Genomic DNA, 21,197 nt, shown 5'->3' with positions numbered 1-21,197 from the left:
TCCGGCCACTAGGTCCGCTGAGACTATCCTCAAGGCCATCTGGTTACTAGGTGGGCCATTTGGTTGCAATGACCGCTCGACTGCAAAATCCAATATAGTCATCTGGGCCATCTAGTCGCGATGACGGCCTGACTGCGAAATCCAATACAATCATCTTTGCCATCTGGTCGCGATGATCGCCCGACTGCAAAGTCCAAGCTATATGGCATTGTTGCCGTACAATGGGTCATCTGGCATCATTGCCTCCCATATATAAATCTCATTCTGGCATCATTGCTGCTCGATGGGTCATCTGGCATCGTTGCCTCCCATATATAAATCTCATTCTGGCATCGTTGTCGTCCGATGGGTCATTTGGCATCGTTGCCACCCATATACAAATCTTGCTTCTTGGGCTATCCGGCATCGTTGCCACCCATATACAAATCTTGCTTCTTGGGCTATCCGGCATCGTTGCCACCCACTAGAGTATGTCCAAGTAACCATTATAAGCAGAATAGTGGTCAGTTCCAATCCAACACACACACACACACACACACACACACACACACACACACACACAATGAAGAGAGCTAGAGGCGCAATCTCTCCCTCTTGAATCTGTCTTGATCGCAAGACGTCCATATCTGCACTTCAAATACATGTGGACCAACCATTTCTTCATAAGCTGGAAGTATATTTGGATAGTCCTAGAAGTATTTCTCTGGTATCCATTTCACATTCAATAGCGAATAATTCTTGAATTCCAAGAGGAACTTTCTGACCATTGTTTTTTCTCTTTTTCTCGTAGAATGAAACACAATCTCTTCTGGCTCTTTCACCCCCGGTGGATCCTCCAAAATAGGTTGCTCTAAGGGTAACTTGTACATGGTTTCAATAAATTGTCATGGAAGGTATTATGTGTTCTCCAATGATCTGAAAGGTCCAATCGATATAAAAAAACATGGTTAATCTTCTTGGTATCTTGAGAAAGGTCCATATACCATCATTCCCCGACTTTGGAAATCCAAAGATAAAATCCATAGCAATATTCTCCCATACAACATTCAATGGGTGCAATAATTCTGCTGGTGTTTGTTGATCAAACTTGACCTTATGACAAACCAAACATTCTCGAATTATAAAGTTCAATGTCCTTCCTTATAGTAGGTTAATAGAAATAGTTCTCCAAAGCTTGAAGTGTAGTCAAGGTGTCTCTATGCCCCATGTAAGGAGGAGCATGACACTCTTCCATTACTTTGGCCTCAATTCCTTGTGTCACACATAAGCTGGGTTTGCATCATAAGAAAGCCCTACTTGATCACACTCTGCCATAAGTGGTTTTAATAAATATGGATTAATCAATACTGGTCCTTTGCTAGCATAAAACTGTAGTGCTTCAAAGGATTCTTTTTCAACTTTGGCCCATTGAAATCCCACAACTTTCTTTGTCAAATCATGTAGTGGACTTGCTACCACAGCAAGCCACTTGATAAACTTTCCATAATAAGAGCATAAGCCAAGGAAACTTTGAGCTGCATGCACACTAGTCAACTCTGGCCATTCCATAATAGCCTTGACCTTATCTAGATCCATCCTAACCCCTTCCTTGGACACTATTGTTGGGTAGGAGGGAAGCTAGCCTGCGCGCGCGCGCGCGCGCACACACACACACACACACACAACCTCAAGCACAGAGAAACGTGAGTGCTGGAAAAGATGCACTCAATAATGATATGAAATGAAAGTACAAGTGAGTACTAAAAGGCCTAGGGCAAAGTGCCCAACACACATAAGTGTGTTCACATGGGGAAATGACCTGTGTCCAGTCACAGGGAAAAAGTGCCCGTGAGTAAGCTGGGTTCACACCTGAACTAGGACATGACCAACAAACCCCCCTCAAGTGAATGGTGTGAACGGGTAGCAGCAGGGTGATAAAAGCTGTGAATGTTGCTGTGCACCATGCTCCACAGTAAGAGTGAACTGCAGTGCCAATGGAAAAAGCAAGCACTATATGACGCTGAAAAGGAGAATCCCTAATGTCATAGTGCTAATGCTAGAGCACAGTAGTACATAAATGCATCTCAGAAATGCATGGCAAAGATCACGTGGACATCAATTGCATCAAATCAAGAGGCATCGCATAATACCCCCCCTGAAGGCAAGTACCAAATGCCAAGCTGAACTGCATGTAATCCACATCAATGCTCTGTAACTGCACCAGTGATAAGCATAAGAAGAGGTAGCAGATATACGCATGTGTAAAGGCAACAGGATCCGGAAGTCATGCTTGTGAGACATGCGGTGTAAGCTGCAGAAGTGATACTCATCAATGGAGGATCCGATGAGGAAAAATCAGCAATGGTAGGGCTGATATAAATAAAAATTCAGCAATGGGAAAAGCTGAAAATGGGGAGAGAAAGTGGGGGCTCGAGGCGGGCATCAGCCAATGCTATGAGAGGATAGGAACACTCTCAGCGATGCCATGATCAGTGGCATGTATGGCAAGTGTAAAGATGCATAATCCCACAATGAATAATATACATGTGACATGTCAAAACCATGAGAGCAAGCCAACACTGGCCAAGTGTGTAAAAGGCACTCCTAGTAAACATCACATGTGAGAAAGTGACAATGTCAACACTGTAGAAACAATCCCGCTGCAAGGAAAAACAACATAAAAGGCATCTCCAGTAGGCATCACATGAGAGAAAGCATCTAGCATAGAACATCGTAAGGGTCAACAAGCATAAGTGACCATGAGGCATCACCAACTGCATGTGGGCAAGTAGAATTCCCCCCTGAAATGCATCTGCCAGACAATGCATACCATGGAGTACAGACTATAAAGCATAGTCATCAAAAGCAATGGCATCAGAAGACATCTCTGCAAGCAATGAAGATGTAAGTGTCAAGGCTGACACGTGTGTAGCCAAATTGGCCTGATCTGCACCTGTGGAAGAAGATGCCAACTACTACTTTTTTTCACTCTCAATGCGCTTCTTGCATTCCTCTATGGTGTGTCCTGCTTTCCTGTAATAGTTACAGCGCTTTTTCTTTTCAGGCTTGTCCTCTGTCTTGGGAGGATTCGATGGGCTAGGTTTAGGCCCAGATCTATTCCGAAAGGGAGCCATTGCTGACTCAACAGACATCATGTTGTTCCTGTTGGAACGAGATTGCTCTTCACTGAGCAAGAGAGTCACAAGCACGAGAGAGCAATCAATGCATGGGCCTGAGCATCCCTAGCATCCCAAGTACTCTGTTGCTGAGTAGGAGGAAGACGAGGAGGTGGACCTGCAGGGGGATGAGCGGGAATCACTTCACCTTCCGCTGGAGCAAGTGCAAGAGGACGCTTCTCAGTGCCATCCACATACAACCATACATTTTTGGCAACCAAAACATGACGCATCATATAAGCCCACATAGGGTAGTTGTCCCCATTGAGCTTGTCCTCTTGAGATAGCATTCCAAAGAGGTCATTATTACTGTTGGCCATGATAGCACAACAAGTCTGTCACAAGTCACCACGAGTATGCAATGTCCAGCAAAACCGTAAGAATGCGGGAGATAAATAGCAGGATAACCAATGGACGGAAAGGTAACTCCTTCACCACGAGAAGCACATATGCATGTCCCAAATCTGCAAGTGTACTGCACGATGATGCAAATCTGTCAAAGTCTCCACAATGGCATACATATACTGCAGCAAACCACAAATGTATACATGTGCCGTGAAAAACACAATCAGCTGACACTTGTAAGAGCTGCAAGTGCTCAAATCTTGGCAGATCAAATGTAAATTGGTCGAATGCTCCAAAAATGGGCTCAATGTAGAAAAGCCCTAATTTTTAGGCGACCAATTAGACCAAATCTGAACTGGATCTGCACTTGTAAATTTGCTAATGCGATTGTTACCTGTACCAAGTGTTGCAATGCCCAAAAATTGGGAGAAATGCCCCAATGCCAACCAAATGTGCTTGTAATGCCCAAAATTGTCTGCAAAAAGTGTCAATTTCTGCAAAATCGAGTCAATTTCTGCAAAATCCCCAAATTTCTAGTGCAATTATGCACCAAATCTGCTGAAGCCAATGCCAATGTGTGCCAATGTTGCAATTGCAGGCTCAATGGTGAAAAGCCCCAATTTTTAACAGGCAAAATGTGCAATTTCAAGTCTAAAAATTGCAAATCCCTCAAACCTTGCCAATTTTGGGTAGATCTGAAGGTGAATCTGAAGTTGCTTTGGGCAGTGCAAAGGAAGTACAATCGTATGGTACAAGTGTAGGTACGGTTGTACGGCGGTGCAGGGCGGCTGTACGGGGCATGGTATAGGGCGGCGACGACGGCAGTTGGCCGTGAGGGCGACGACAGAGGCGGCGACGCTCAAGGCGGTAGGCGCAGGTAGCGGCGATGGCGTCGAGGCAGGCTCAGACGATTGTTGTTGCACGTGGCGCAGGGCGCCCAGATTTGAGGCGCAAGGCGGCGCAGAGGACGGGCAGCGCCAGATTTGGAGCGGCGCAGGCGGCGCGAAGGCAGCTCTTGGGTGGCTGGGCGTCGCGAAGCAGATCTGGACCGGCGGCGGACAGTTGAGGGCAGACCTGGATTGGCGGTTGGGCGTCGCGAAGCAGATCTGGACCGGCGGCGGACAGCTGAGGGTAGATCCGGCGGCGCAAGACAGGGCGGCGGCGACGGCTGCGCATGGCTGAGGGCAGGGCAGTTGAGGGCAGCTGAGGGCAGCTGAGGGCAGAACCCTAACCCTAAACAGCAAAGCCCTTTTTCAGCAAAACCCTAACCCTAACCTGCAAACCCTAGTGCAGAAAAACCCTAATGCCTTGATGTGTGCAATAGGCTCAAGCTGTGAAGGGCAGCAGGGGGCAAACCCTAATGCTAACCCTAACCAAACTCTCATACCAATGTTGGGTAGGAGGGAAGCACGCTTGCACGCACGCACGCACGCACGCACGCACTAGAAAAGATGTACTCAATAATGATATGAAATGAAAGTACAAGTGAGTACTAAAAGGCCTAGGGCAAAGTGCCCAACACACAAAAGTGTGGTCACACGGGGAAAAAACTTGTGTCCGGTCACAAGGAAAAAGTGTGCGTGAGTAAGCTGGGTTCACACCTGAACATAACCAACAACTATATGACCCAAGTAGTGAATCTTTGACAAAAAGAACTCACTCTTCTTGCCATTCACATACGATTTTGCTAGCATAAAACTTTAGTGCTTCAAAGGATTCTTTTTCAACTTTGGTCCATTGAAATCCCACAACTTTCTGTGTCAAATCATGTAGGGGACTTGCTACCACAGCAAGCCACTTGATAAACTTTCTATAATAAGAGCATAAGCCAAGGAAACTTCGAACTGCATGCACACTAGTCAACTCTGGCCATTCCATAATAGCCTTGACCTTATCTGGATCCATCATAACTCCTTCCTTGGACACTATATGACCCAAGTAGTGAATCTTTGACAAAAAGAACTCACTCTTCTTGCCATCACATACGATTTGTGCTTCTGCACTTCTTGAAATACCATATCCAAGTGCTTTCGATGCTCTTCTTCGTTCTTTGAATTCACAATAATGTCATCAAAGAAAGTAGCTGCAAACTTTCTATGTGCTCGAAATATTCTTTCCATCATTCGGTTGAAAGTAGCCGAGGCATTGGTAAGACCAAAAGGCATCACCAAATACTCATAGAGTCCAAAGGAAGTCCTAAATGCGGTCTTGTGAATGTCCTTTGGAACAATTTGACTTGATGGTAACCACTCTTCAAGTCAATCTTGCTAAAGATAGTGGCTCCATCCAATCTATCTAGGATATCATCAATCCTAGAAATAGGAAACTTGTTCTTCATAGTGATCTTGTTAAGAGGCGTGTAATCAATACACGTACGCCAAGAACCATCCTTTTTTTGAACCAATAAGATTGGGAAGCAAAAAGATAATGAGCTAGGTCTAATCAAACCCTTTTCCAATAGCTCGGTCATGTGCTTCATAATCTTCTCTTGTTGAGTTTCTTGGCATGATGTCAATCTGATGATCTTCCAATCTCTCTAGTTTGGCTTGTCGGGACAATTTGCAGCCAAGTGTTCTTTCTTTCCCTTACTTGTTTCGAAGAAGCGGCATCTGAGATAGCAGGTCTATGAGTAGCCTCCTTGTCTCCTCCACGAGAAATAGACCAAGTAGCTCTATATTCTTTTGAGATAAGCTTTAGCAGCTTCAACTCCCTTAGCTTTGGTGGCTCGATCCTTGATGAAATCTTCAAACATTTGAGCCCTTCTTTGATCTTGTTCCCTCTTGGTTCTCCAGGCAAGGACTCCTTTGTCTCTAAGAAATTGTTTGAATTGCTGAGAGACATGGTACTCTTCTGATGACATGGCTGCGGTCTCATGAGTAACGACCTTGGTTCTTATCCTGAATTCCTGGATTGGCCTGATAGTTATTCCCTTCATTAGACCCTTGGTTTCCCTCTTCTCTCGACATGGTTCTGTCACCCTAAGAAAGTTTCTTTAAGAGAAATCTTGCTTTGATACCATTGTAAGCCCAGCGGGGCATGCATTGATGAAAAACTCCATGATTTGGTTCATAGATGATGATGAAGAAGATGATCCATGCTTCAACGAAGATGGCAACGCGATGAAGAGGTTCTTCTTCAGCTTGATGCTCAAGAGAGGGTCATGCTTCTTTTATACTTGGGGAAGCCTTGCTTTTTGCCAAAAAGCGATGCTTTTGGTCTTTTTAATAGTAAAATATTACTCAACTTTAGTCAAAAGTTCTTGTTTTGCTTTTCTAGCTTCAAGGCCTTGCTTTTTGGCCTTGGAGCTGCTTTTTGAAAAAGCGGCTTTTAGCTTTTTGATCTAGTTCGAAGTCCTCTTTCCAATGATGCCCTCAGCTCTTGGTCAACACAGTTGACTTTTTGATTTTTCTTGCTTTTTGACCAAGACGGGTGCTTTTTCTTGTGCCAGTTTTAAGAACCTTGTTCCCATGTGTCCACCAACCTATCCATGTGTCTGGGAAAGAGTTCCATCATGTGAAAAAGAGCTCGGAGGGACAAATAGTTACAGGGTACCAGATTTAGGTTCTACCTTTTCTAAGACAGCCTATGGTTACATAATTTGTACTTTCTTTTTGTACATTATGAATATAGTGAAACGCAACTCTCTCTCTTCTCTATCTTCTGTATGCGTTTTGCATCAAGCATGTTCCAGGATAGTGCTTAGAGCTGAAAGAAGACTTCCAAAGCTTCCACGTGTGACATTGGTATCAGAGCTTTAGGCTGATTTTGAGATATTGTTGCTTTCCACGTCCCACCCACCCTTTTTGTGTCGCATGTTACATGCACTGAAGTTGACCGTGGTAACATGCAAGAAAGCCGCCTTTAAACCTTTATTTTGGTGAGATCTTTAGCATCCATTCATTGAGTAGAGAGAGAGAAGAGAAAGTAGACTACACAATATGGGCCCCAAATACCCACTGAAGGGCCCCCTTGCAAGTAGGAGTATTTGCTTATATTACTTCTTTGCTTGTATTACTTCTTTGGAGAACTTACAAGAGTTATGGCTGCCCAATGCAAGGACAAGGAAGACCTTACATCGGCTGAGAATCCACCAATCCAAGGGCTTGTAGAAGACTCTTCTGGGTCACTAGACTGCACATATGCTGGCTGAATGCTGAAGAGGGATTCAATATTTGCCTTGAGAGGATGAAATTTATTCTGATGTGGTTTCTTGATTTTTGCTTGATGATGAATGCTGAATACTAGGTGACTGCTTGTATAGGGCTTGGGGCTGCTGGTCGGCTGAGGCAACTGCAGTCGGCCAGCTTTTATGGGACAAATAACTCTAGAATTAGCGTTTAATGCTGCGCAAAGTGCTGCTGCTCCACATACTGCTGTCAGCCACTGCTTATGCTCCCTCTACTGCTGTCGCCCAGTACTGATGCCCAAATGCTTGCCCATAGCTGCTGTCGGCCTGTCCTATCTACCTACTAGAGCTGTCGACTATGCTTTACAGACTGCATTGGCTGTTGTATGGGCTGCCCATGGCAGTGTAAGGCTGCAAGTACTCATGCCCATGTCTGCCTACATGCTAATGATGCTTTTGATGCAAACCTAAGCTATGGCTGATTGCTACATGCACTTATCTGATGGGGTTCTCCAAGTGGGTTAAGAGGATTGACTCCAGGCTGACTTCTATGGCTCGGAGACTGACGTACGTATCTTGTGCCTAACTGTCACTGGAGTGAGGGCTCACAATGGGGTCATGGCGTATGACAAATGTTCCTAAAAAGGTACTATTACTGTACAACTGCTGCACTGATGATGATGGCAGTGTGTCACCGTGTACCCTAGTCCTGAGTGCACGTGACATTTATTATGTACATATGTATGTTCAAAGCATATGAAACCGGCCTTAAAAAATTTGACGGGCGGTGAAACAAACACTCGCACACAAAAGAAAATAAACAGGGGGAGCTAGAGTGCTCCTGCAAATATTACAAGAACACTGATTGGCCCCAAATCGCAGTGGTGCCCCTTGTGGTATTTCTTTACTTGAACAAATTTGAGTACAAAGTACAACTTGTTGAATCCTCCACCGATAGGATCCCTTATAGTTTCACCCAGGACTTCCAAAAGAGAACTCTCATTATTACAACACAGCATACCATAGAGAAGGCACACCTGTACAACACCTCCCCGCTTGAAAAGGTCTTCTCCATCTCTGCCATGGATCCCTCAAACCCTTTTCCAAACAGCAGTAGCGCTGTACCAAACGATATGTCCTTCCCTATAGTCATAGCTCGCATGTAACCTCGAGAAGACTACAACTTGTTCACACGAATCCAAAGACATGCTTTCCACATGAAACCAAAGACCTGTATCCCATAAACCATAGGCCTGTTTCCTCGATACCAAAGTCTTGTTTCCTCTCGAAAAACCAATGTCCTGTTTCCATGAGAAACCCACAGATACACCATCCAAGCACGGTGCCAAAACGAGGGTTGTTTTCCATAGCAATACCCTGTGATTTTTTCCATAACCGAGAGAGAGAGAGAGAAAGAGAAAAGCCTATCTCTATTCTCCTTCAGCCAACCCATGTGCATCCCATAGAGAGAGAGAGAGAGAGAGAGAGAGAAATCGGTGGCTGCCGGTTGTCCCCACATGTATGCTTCTGTTCAGTCCTGTGGCAGTACGCCCCTTTCCTAGAGAGAGAAAGAGAAACTCTCTCTGTATTTTTGGGCGCCACTTGAACGCTTCTACCTCTCCCACAGTCCGCCTGTTTGCACAAGAGAGAGGGAGACATTCCAACCCTTGTGCGCCTGCCTGATACAAAAAAAAAAAGAAAATCTGGAGCTCAGCCCGTGCGCGCCGCCTAGAGACTGCTCGCCATGAAACAAAGCCAACCCCTCTGTGCGCCATGTAAGCTGCAATCCCTGGCTACAGCCCGGCTCCTTCACTCTGCGCTTGTGAATGCTGTAGCGCAGCCCGCCAACCTCTCTACTCCAAAAAGCGAGAGAGAGAGAGAGAGAGAGAGAGAAACCTTCAATCGGCGCGTGTGCTTACTGGCGACCAGTTTTTCCAAGGAGATGCGCCACTCACTACTCACAGCTGCTCGCCCACGCATACGTGGAAGGAAGCCATGCCCAAGGAGAAGAAGCCATCCATCCTCGACTCCACCACCTTTCCCTTTAATAAAGAGGCGCCTCATCCTGCTTTTCTCCAAAAAACAAAAATCTAAAAGCAATAGCAAAAAGGCGCATCCTTTAAAAATTATAATTATTATCTTATTATCAAAGGTTTTAAAACCTTATATAAACTTTAATTCTTTTGTCCGCTTCACACTTGGGCTGGCCACACATGGGTTTCCTTTTCAAATTCAAACGGATGCCATTCACACTGTCCATCCTGTGCTCGTGCCCACCTGCATATTGTCCAGAGAAAAACACAGGGTCATAACAGCATAGATGTAGAAAAACCTATTTGCAAGTACACGATTATTCTGTGTTTTTGCATGTCTATGTATTTGCATATGTCTGAATGTGTTTTTATGCATGTCTATGTATTTGCATATGTATGTTTATTATGTACATATGTATGTTCAAAGCATAGATGTAGAAAAGCCTATCTGCAAGTACATGCTTATTCTGCACTCTCTATGGTTTCAGCCACAAAGAAGATGATGAAGACCGCGTGGAGGTAAATGACAGAGGCGTTCAACGACTTATCAATGCTGCTCATGCTCAGCTTGGCTCATATATTGCGGTTCCTTGAAGGTTTTCACTTTGATCTTATTGGATGCGTCAAAGCAGTAATTAGTATATATTCATTATTTTACCTTTTGAAAGGTGCAAGCAGCAATAAAGAGTTCTGTTAGAAGAATAGAAGGAAAACATTACCATTTCATTTTTCTTTTCAAATAGTGTAGTTAAGAGTTTTTGTTGCTTTTGATGTCGGATGCCTTGGTTTCTTAGCACTTTGAAAGCACACTCCTCTCTTTGAGACTAGCTACATATTCTTCAATCCAAGGCAGCCAGCTGAGTGCCAGATTCCAAAGCGGCTCAGTGAGCAGCCTGACAAAACCCTAATGTGGCCCTACTTGGCAGGGGAAAACCGTAATTCGACCTCAGAGCTTCTAGTTCGTGCCATGAGAAACCCTAATGTGGAAGGAAGAAAGTTGCTGTGACTGGAAAGATAGAATCGTGAGCTCCCTGTACTGCAAATTGCGCCTCTGTGTGTCCTCTTCAGCGCATGGAAAATTATTTTCTGTTCAAGTTGGTCTTCCGTATTGATTGGCATTAAGGCCTTCGCCAAAGACAATCCTTTACCACCCCCATCGGCTGGATGAGCTCGCCCAACATTGGTCGGATTTATGGTTCTCACCTTGCCTGCTCGCAAGTGTGGGACTGGCTACTGGCAGCTCTTCGCACAGAGCTGACTGAGCACTTCCAGGACACCCGCCTGCATGGTCGGGGCTTCTTCCAAAGTAGATTTCGACTTTGTAGAAGCCATGTCCCACTCACTTGGCTGCATCCCTCTCCCCCTTGGCTCAAAGAAAATTTTCTTCTTCATACGTCCAGATTTTTATCCAATGGCAGAGGACCAGCAACTCATCCCTATCTCACTCAATTCCAGGCCTCCTGAGGGCCTATTGTAAGTTGCTGAACTCCATAGGAGCTATTTTTGGCCAGGTGTTGGAGGTCACTGCCCTCCCTAGACTTCCCTCGTCCACACCGGCAGCTGTCACAGTCAGTGCTGACGGGGTGCCTTGTCTTTGTTCCTGATCCATTCATTTCAGAGGACCACATCATGCTTCAGAGGCCGGATGGTTCGCACCTTGGATAGGATCAGTGTCGTTTCTGTGTCAGTAGGGTCACTTAGCTAGGGATTGCCCTAAACAAAAGGCGCACCTGGAGATGGAGGGGACATGCTGAGCAGGTGCCTTCATCTTCTTCTCCCCCTTCGGACACCCCACCCCAACAACTTGTTTAATGTTGGGTGATGGATGGCAGATGCCCCACGACCCCCCCTCTGTCCTAGGCCCCATGCGGAACATCCCAACCCATATTCCACTCATGATGCAGACTCCTCAGAGATGGTATGCAGTTCTTAGCGCATTTTCTCTTCCCTTGGAAGAGGGCTTCTCCCATGAATGGGAAGGAGAATTTGCCACCCCCTCCCTTGCCCGTATCTTCTCTCGTGAGGACTTTCCTTCCCTCAGCTCCCTGCAGGTGGCTACCTATTCAAGACTTACTCCCTCCTTGAGGGATGAGACATTGCAGTCGATCACCAGGTCTATAGGGCAGTTTGCTGGTACAGGGCAAGGTACAAAGTGCACCTCTCTCTCTCTCTCTCTCTCTCTCTCTCTCTCTCTGCACTGCATACAGAGTGGTACAGCAGGCCATCATCTACATCTACTGTTTCACACACATAGGGGCTGCATACAGGGAAGGACAGTTGTTTGTCATCATCTTATCTCACACACAAGTGGGTGGTGAACCATTCATAAACTGAAGTGTGGGACCTGTTGAAGGCTCTTCATCAAACTCTTCTCTTGATACAATATGTACGGGTGCCTTGAAGGAGTATCAAATGGAAGGTATGTGTTTAGAAAGTGATGTACAAACGTTTCAACTTGAGATTGAAGACTAGATGAGCAAGGCTCCTAGGTGCATCCAGATTGGGAGGGTTTGTGAGATCCACATAGCCAGCTATGTGAGACTGGGCCCCTCCTATGAGATCCACACTAGACCGGTGTGAAGTTAGAAACACCCCTTGCCTTGGGCTTGGGTGGAGGACTGGTTTTCTTTTGTTTTCACTCTTTGTGCTTGGAAATCTAGTGCAAGAGCGCCCTCTACATGTATCTGTAAATACTCCTTGTAATAAAGTCATTATAGGGGATTGGGGGGAGGGGGGGGGGTGCATGGCCCGTTCCGGACCCATTGTGTTGTCCAGTTTTTCTAAATCCTTAATACTCATTAAGTTAAGTGTGGGTGAGTGTGGTTGAAATTGGGAAAGCTATCTGTACTTAGTTACATTAATGTGTTGTTTCATTGTATTGGGAATTTGGACTTTATCGCTCACCTTGGTTTCAACAGCAGTCACTTGCACAGCAGAGGAAAGCCAGGCCCTATTTTTTGAGGATGACAAGAGCAGCTTTCTCACCCATCTCTGATTTCCGTGGTTACAAGGGCCATGGCCTCGGTTTGACCATGGGAGCCGAGGCGAGCACTAGCCAATGATGGGAGCTCATCAAGAGCCTAACAACAACTTGGCACATCTAGCATGCTCGCTACAGCGAGACCATTGATGGAGTGACTACCCCACCTGGGACGCCATCCAAGCCACATTCAGAGGGTGCTTGAGCGCTTGACCGGTTAGTTGAAGCGCATGCAGCAGAGGCGAGAGGCATTCCTTCGCGCTTGGACTCCCTGGACCCTTCCTTTCCAAGAAGGACGGACGAGTTTCCTGGCCTCAGAGAGATGGTTGAGATGAGACAGGTGCTCCTTGCACTCCCCTGCAGTAAGCATTCACCATCCCCAGCTGGACGGCTGGTTAATCATAGGATTCTTTGGATACCAGGGTCTCAGCATATGAGTGTTACACCCTGCAGGATGAGCTGGCGGGGGGAGGACAAGATTGAATATCTCAGGTTTAGGGATAGATGATCGCAAGGTATTCTCCTTGAGGGAGCTCCATTAGGACGAGAGTTGTGGGATGTGTGGCCTTGTGATAAATTTCACCATTGATTCCAGAGGTTTACTGATAGGATGGACCACGACATGGGGTGGAGGTGTAGTCCTAATGGAAGGGTAGTGTGATACACGGAATTCAACTATTGTAAACCATGATTAAGCATAAACCACGACATAATCCAGACAAGAGTGATAGAGAGGGAAGAGGGTGGGAGAGGGATCTTGCATAGTACACCACACTAGGAGCCGGAAGATGTCCCCCCCTCCCCCCCCCCCCCCCCCCAAACAAACCATCAGTTTACCCACGGTTAGCCTGCCACCGGATCATATAAGCTAAGAACCCCACTTGTGCACAAGCCCAACACTTGGAGAAACTGCGGGACGCAAGAGCAAGCAACTTTGTCGTGACAGAAATGCTCCAAACTTCTATATTGCTTTAGACACCTTGAGAATGGATTGGCCAGCCTTGTAGAATCCTCGAAGTCGACAAAACAGCCTCCTGGCCACTGTTTACAGCTCTATACAGTCCCAAATTAGCCCCGTTCAGTCTTGATCCATCACACTACCAAGCCCCCAAACACTAACAAAGGAGTATCCAGCCTTTAACTCCCTCCTACCAGCCTTGTTCAGCCCTTTTTCCACTCAAAAACAGCAGTCGACCAGCCCTATGTGACTCATATTTTCAGTCGACCAGCTTCCTAGCACGCGTATATGGAGTCGGCCAGCTCTGTAGCATGCAGACAGGGTGTCAACCAGCCCCAGGCATGCGCACACAAGTAGTCACCCAGCTCTCCTCTCCCCTTTCTTGCCAGTGCACCTTCAAAGATTTGGCTTGAAAAGTTTCCGCCTCTTTGTTTTTAGGGGCTTTGCCAAATATAGTACCATGTGTGCTTTTTCTCATGCAAAACAGGGCGCCCTCTTTTAATGAGTCCCCACATCTATCTAGTGTCCACTATTGCTCGTCCACCTGTTTTAATTATAGTCTGGGCTCCATGGGAATGACTTATAAGTTATAGGGCATGACAAATGTTTTGCGCATGTGAATGGGTGGATCCCCAAGAAGTACTTTGGTGTGAGCCCAAGGACATGGCAAAATGTACTTTTTGGCATGTGTACAAGGACTAGCTACCCCTGGTGCCAGGATCTATTTTTGTACATGACGTGTCTAGGAGGAACTCTGGCATCTAGCAGATGATTCTTCCAGTACATGATGCATTCATGTGCGTGTAGGAACTTCAATCTCTATTTGTCTGACTTGTTTTATTGCCTCAACAATGCTTTGGTTTACTGCCTGTGTTTTGTCCATGGGGTCAGTGAAACCAGCCTTCAGAAATTTGATGGGCGGTGAAACAAACACTCGCACACGAAACACTTCATCACCCATGGGGACCTGGAAAAGGAAAATAAACAAGGGGAGCTAGAATGCTCATGCAAATAGTACAAGGACACTGATTTGTCCCAAAACGCAGTGGCACCCTTGCGGTATTTCTTTACTTGAACAAATTTGAGTACAAAGTACAACTTGTAGAATCCTCCACCAATAGGATCCCTTAGTTTCACCCAGGACTTCCAAATAAGAACTCTCGTTAGTATAGCACACAGCATACCATGGAGAAGGCACACCTATGCAACACCTCCTTGCTTGAAAAGGTCTTCTCCATCTCTACCATGGATCCCTCAAACCTTTTCCCAAACAACAGTAAGGCTGTACCAAACCATATGACCTTCCTTGTAGCCACAACTTGCATGTAACCTCGAGAAACTACAACCTGTTTACATGAATCCAAAGACATGCTTTCCACATGAAACCAAAGACCTGTATCCGATAAACCAAAGACCTGTATCCCATAAACCATAGGCTTGTTTCCTCAATACCAAAGTCTTGTTTCTTCTCGAAAAACCAATGTCTTGTTTCCATGACAGATATACCATCCAAGCACGGTTGCCGAAACCCAGAGAGAGAAAGATAGAGGATGTGTCAAGCAATCCCTGAATACACATAAGTCCAAGACGAAGAGTAACAACACATCTCTTCCAAGAACATCATCTTGTGCATCTTAACTTGATCCTCTGTATCCCAATCTCTTCAACAGAGCTTGCAATCCACGATGAGAGAGAGAGAAAGAAAAGGGTCTCTCAGTTGTTAGCCCCTCGGTGCCTCCTTCAGCTCGCCTCCTTCCAAGAGAGAGATAGAGTCAAGCGTGCTGTTCAGCCCTGCGCCTCTCTGACCGCCTGCAGTCCTCCGCCCCTTCCAAAAGATAGAGAGAGAGAACCGTTCAGCTGCGCGCTACTGTATTCCCGCCAGTCGCCTTGTTATGCCTGCGTTTGGTGCTTCCACACGCGCAGCCGCTGGCACCCGCACGTGGCTTGACGCCCACATGGCTGCCCGACCTAGCTGCAAAGAGTCTCCCACCTGACGCCCGCCTGGCTGCTTGACTGGCTGCAGAGATTCTCCCGCCTGACGCCTGCATGGCTGTCCCATTGGCTGTAGAGAGTCTCCCGCCTGGTGCCCGTTGCTGGCTGTAGCCCATACGCGCAGTTGCCTGGCTGTAGCCCGCCTGGCTGCCCGCACGTGGCCTGCTCCAAGGAGATGCGCCCGCGCTACCACATGACAACTCTGCTCTAGAATCTGCCACCCTTGCCCTTTTTAAAGCTACGATTCTTCTTCGCTTTTCTCCAAAACACCAAAAGCAAAATTAGCAAAACGCATGCTTCCAAATATTATTCTTATTATCATCGAAGGTTTATAAACCTTATAAACTTTAAAATCCCTTTTGTCCCCTTCAGTGTTGCCAGGCGTTTCTGAAACGGCAGGTATGAAACGGGTTTCGTATGTTTTGAAACGTTTCATAAAAGGTAAGAAACGGGTACAAAAAGGTTTCATACAAAATAGAAAAAGCATGTATATTTTTAACTTGAAATATACAAAAGAAAAAACTGTTGACATAACTTATAAGAGACCACATTGAATTCATTTCAATAAAAACAAAATACATGTAAGATATGATGATATCACAAATCACATGGGTGATCACTACGAGTCCTCTTGGAGACACTTTGACGTGCTTCAGGCTCTCCCAGATTGGGGATATCCTCAAGGGGGGATACCTAGCTGCAAGGCCTTCCAAGCCTTGAGGCTATCATAGATTTCTTGTGGCACATGCTTACATGGCCCGATGCCAAAACCCTTTGTTTGTTACAAATGTGCCTTCAACCTGGTGACACTGCCATGGTGCTTATCAACACAAAAGTTGCATTTCCACTTTCCGGAGCCCGAGTCACCATATCTAGACTCGAAGGTGACATTGTTCCAAAGAGAATCACTTGTTCAAGGCATCCTACAAGGCGGGGACAAATGCAGATTGTTGGCCTGTAAGTACGACACAGAACATAAACTAATCTCATTATACGATTCATGATTTTAACTGTCATCTTGGCCAACAATAGAGCAAGGGGAAGAGAAGGTAGATAGCCTTAGAAGTAAAGCCTCAATAGAGCAAGGGTGTACCGTGGAAGATATGCCATAAATATTGATGGAAGAGAAAAAAGTGTGCTGCTTTGTGAGTTGTGCAGAGAAAACCAACATAAAGCAAAACATGACATTACCTCTTTGGAAGACCTCCACAAGGCCCAAGGACACCAAGGAGCAGGTGGGCTGACACGAGCGATGGTAGGCTGGCACACAAATCGGTGAAAAGTCACAGGCGGCCGCCACTGGGAAACGTGAACGAAAGTGCGCCGCACGAAACGATTCATTTTTTAGGTTTTTAAAATATGCATGATGAAAAAAACGCGTTTCATACAAGACAAAACGTTTCGAACCTGTACGAAACGCGTTTCTATGCAACTGTGGTCCCTTTCACTTGGGCTGGCCACAAATGGGTGTCCTTTTCATATCCAAAATGATGCCGTTCACACTGTCCATCCCGTGCTCGTGCCCACCTGCTTGTTGTCCAGAGAAAAACACAGGGTCGTAACATACCCCCCTCTTGAAAAATAGCAAGCATCCTCGATTGCATTCAATAACACAGTAAGGCATCCAATGAAGAAAGGGTCCCCATATGACAAAAGCAATGGCCCTCAAGTGCATCTGGGTGATGAAACAATCATCCTGGACAATAAGGCCACACTATCACTGCAAAGTGACAAACAACTCTTGCTTGTTCCTTCAGAACCTGCAGCAAAAGTCTAAAACCAAGTGGAAACATGTAACCTGTGTTACCCAAAAACAAAATCATGCATCATTCTACATATGGCAAACATATGCATTCACAAACAATATGCTCCTCAAGATGCTCTACCTACTCCAAAATAACAGTCTCAGGGTTGCTTGCAAGCCTTACACCCATGGGTATCCACGACTGATGGTACAACATGAGCATATGAAAGCACTCAATGCATCTAAACTATACATCCACGAAGTACTTCCCACATATGTTCCTCTTGATGCTTTACCCACTCTGCACATGGCCATCCTGCAGGAGCCACACTCAGTGATGCATCCATGAACATAATAAAGTACTTGATGTATCATACCAACATACATGCATCTCATCCTGACACATCCAGAGTATTACCCATGTATTCCCGAGGGTACCAGGATCCAATGGCACCAGAATACAATAATACCTCGGAAAGTGTATAAATACATGCACAGATAGAGTTCGATCCATATATCCATGAACCAAACCAACTCTAGGACTGCTCGCAAGACTTATGCCCTTCATAGAGTCTCGAAGTGTTAGCTCAGGTTGTTGCAAACTTCGAGCTCAACCAAACCATGCCATTCCAAAGGAGACCAACTCTCACCAGCCTGGACATTTCCCAGTCTGAAAGGGGTCTGGTGGACTCCAGGATGTTTAAATATTTGGAAAGTACAAGCTTTGGGAATGGGGGATTATCCTAGAATACAAAGGACCACACTCCTAAAATTTAGGAGAGTTGCTATTTTTGGCCCGACTCCGATGGAAATTCTGTTCGCGTCATTACATCTGGAATTGAGCAGATACCAAGAGTTGGCAAAGTGCCTATGACAGAATGTCTACCAGTTGGGATATTTTTAGAGGTAAAGATTATGGAAGGACCCATCTCTTAGATTGGGACATGTGGCAAGAAAGTGGACCAAAGTGAGACAAGTGGCGTGACACTTGTTAGAAAAAGGATCAAAGTGAGACAAGTGGCCTCACACTTGTCATTTCAGCTATTGTGTGGCTCTCCACTTGTCATCGTAGCCTTCTCTTGCCATTTTAGCTCATGGGAGGCCCAAATCTATAAATTGGAGCCCTCTCTCTTCATTAATGGAGGCTCTCTTGCTGCACACTAGCCTCTACCACCGTTGAAGATTTCTCTAATGATGGCTACTCTCTTTCTCTCTCACTTGAAGGCTGCCCATGAAGAATACCGGCTGTATGGGACTGTTTTGGAGGCTTCCATCGCGAAGAAATACTGAAGGCAAGGGTATTTAATCATTTATTATGATTTCTAGCCATTGTACTTGTTGTACCAGCATTTGTACTTGTTGTACTTGCTGTACCAGCCCTTGTACTGGCTTTACCAGCTTTTGTACTTGCTGTACCACCCATTGTACCGACTGTACCAGCTTTTGTACTTGTTGTACCTACTGCACCAGCCACCGTACCGGCTGTACCAGCCAATGTACTTGTTGTACCAGCCACTGTACTGGCTGTACCAGCCACTGTACTTGCTGTACCTATTGTACCAGCCACCGTACCGACTGTACCAGCCACTATACTTGCTGTTCCAGCCACTGTACCTGCTGTACCAGCATTTGTACTTGTTGTACTTGCTGTACCAGCCACTGTACTGGTTGTACCAGCAATTGTACCTGCTGTACCGGCTGAATGGAGAGTTGTACTTGCTGTACCCTTTCTATTGCATGAAGACCCGTGGTTTTTGGGGAAGAATCAGTACCCACACGGAGGTATATGGATTATATTGTTGGCTCGGCATTTCTACAGCCTATGTTCCGGCTTGGTTGCCTCGTGTTGGGTTGTGTTATGGCATTTGTATATGGATAATCCGGCATCTCCCGTGGGGAGAGTAAGGCCCTCAAAGCTTGTACATGATATTATTCTCCTTGGGTAATAAAATACTCCAAGGGAGGGGTCGGCCCATTCCGGCCTCTATGCGGTGTCACACGTGCAAGCTCCATTTTCAGCATTTGTGGATGTTTTGTCTTGCTTTATGTTTTATGCAAAGTGATGATGGATATGTGTTAAGGCTGTGGCCATGTTTAAATGTTTTAATATGCATTGATGGTATCTACAAGTGTGTCAAAGGCCCTAGTCCCCCGGACACCCGCCGCCGCGAGTTACACCAACTCCACAAATAGCATCATCGCAATATCCAATTGACCGATCGTGTGGTCAAGAACAACCAGAACCATATGACAAAGATCAATGTCCCAATCTTCCTCAGTCATACCTTAGTTCCAAAGGCAAAAACCATCCATAGTTGCAGCTATAGTTCATGGTGTGGCCGACTGTGAACCATACCCAACTTTACCATCTCATGTGCCTAGTACACAATATCATAGAAGTCCCATAAGCAGATGTACTGTCAGCCTCAGTACCTTCGGGTGAATACAAAGATGTCACCAAGCGACTTCTAGATGAAAACTGGGCCTGTCTATAACAAGGGAGTGGAGGTGCTACCCCTCTCTTGAGCATTAGGCAATGCTCCAAACCTATGCTTTGCTGAACCTGAATGAGCCGTCGCAAGAGTCGGCTCAACTCAAAGGCATGAAGATAAAGCTGCAATACCTAAGGTGAATCTGCGAAGTCACCCTCCTCCATCCACTTCGCATCCATCGGTGAACGGTTCTTTAACTTCACAGGATAGCGATGGGAAACTTTACCCTGTACATTTCTTTCCTTATGTGCTAGTATCTGGCTTGAAACTTTTCAATGGCTGTTCACGCTTGTGCAAAGGCAATAGTTAGATCCTTGACATACTCGTTCGTTGCAAAGATCTCATCTTTAGTCCATGAGATAGGTGGCAATATCATCTTCCCTTAAAAAGGTGCTTTACCTGTGGGAAGAATGCATTGTGTTGTTGTAAGCAAACTTAACCACAGTAGCAATACTTATGCCAATTGGATTTCTGTTCCGATATATAACATTTAGGTAAATCAAGGACAGTTGAATTGCCATTTCACTCTGTCCATCAGTCTGCGGATGATAGGGGATCTCTATCTCCTACAATGGATTTGGGCATACCATAATATTTGAAAAGTTATACCAAAAACAATTTGGCCATATGCTTAGGTTTGATGGTCTTCCTCACAGGAATGGAGTGTGCCTGATTGCTAAACCTATCAATCAGTGTCCAAATAGCATCATTTCCATGAATAGATCTAGGCAAATCCTTAATGAAGTTTATGACGATACTCTCTGATGGTTCATGAGGAATAGGTAACGGCTATAATAGATCTGGTGCTTTATGCCTGTCAAACTTGACCTTCTGGGATATCAGACATTCCCTAATATATGCCTCAATATACTTTTGCATGCCTGGATGTATCCATCTTACCGCCTTTAAAGTTTTCGAATTTGACATCCTTCTGGTCCGACTTGAACACTGGAGTCTTCTTGCTATGATTAAATTCTTTTCGATCATTTGCACTTGCTTCATGTTTATGGTGACGTTGAGAAGGTTCATGGGTATTACCGCATAGAGGCCGGCATGAGCCGACCCCCCCTTGGAGTATTACATTATCCAAGGAGAATATCGAATTCCGGAGGTAATGACGCGAACGGAAATTCCATCAGAGATTGCCAAAAATAGCAACTTTTTCTAAAATTTAGGAGATGATCTCTTTGCGTTCCACCACATGAGAAATACATGTAAGCACCATGTAGAAACCTGTTTCATTGCTTGATCTCTCCCAAATCCTCAAGAGTTAGCCATACATACTTTCCACTTGACACTTGAGCTCCAAAACCCATTTCTGTGTCCAAGAAACCATCTCGAGTGCTTGGACCATGCCACGAACACTTGGTTC

General features: G+C 45.6%; 1 protein-coding gene across 2 annotated transcripts in view; it reads left to right on the top strand.

Moving 5' to 3' along the window:
• LOC147625562 (uncharacterized) overlaps positions 1 to 21,197 on the top strand; it is a 63,697-nt gene that overhangs the window by 29,714 nt on the left and 12,786 nt on the right. For both annotated transcript variants that reach the window (XM_086817069.1, XM_086817070.1), the window contains one exon: positions 10,148 to 10,255. In XM_086817069.1, the coding sequence (XP_086673195.1) occupies positions 10,148 to 10,253 (106 nt within the window). In that variant the 3' untranslated portion in view covers positions 10,254 to 10,255. The remainder of the gene's footprint in view (positions 1 to 10,147; positions 10,256 to 21,197) is intronic.

Source organism: Cibotium barometz, chromosome 23 (genome assembly GCF_041138505.1).
Source record: "Cibotium barometz isolate CiBa-2024 chromosome 23, ASM4113850v1, whole genome shotgun sequence".
Taxonomy (NCBI): domain Eukaryota; kingdom Viridiplantae; phylum Streptophyta; class Polypodiopsida; order Cyatheales; family Cibotiaceae; genus Cibotium; species Cibotium barometz.
This window is presented reverse-complemented; position numbering and strand designations above follow the sequence as displayed.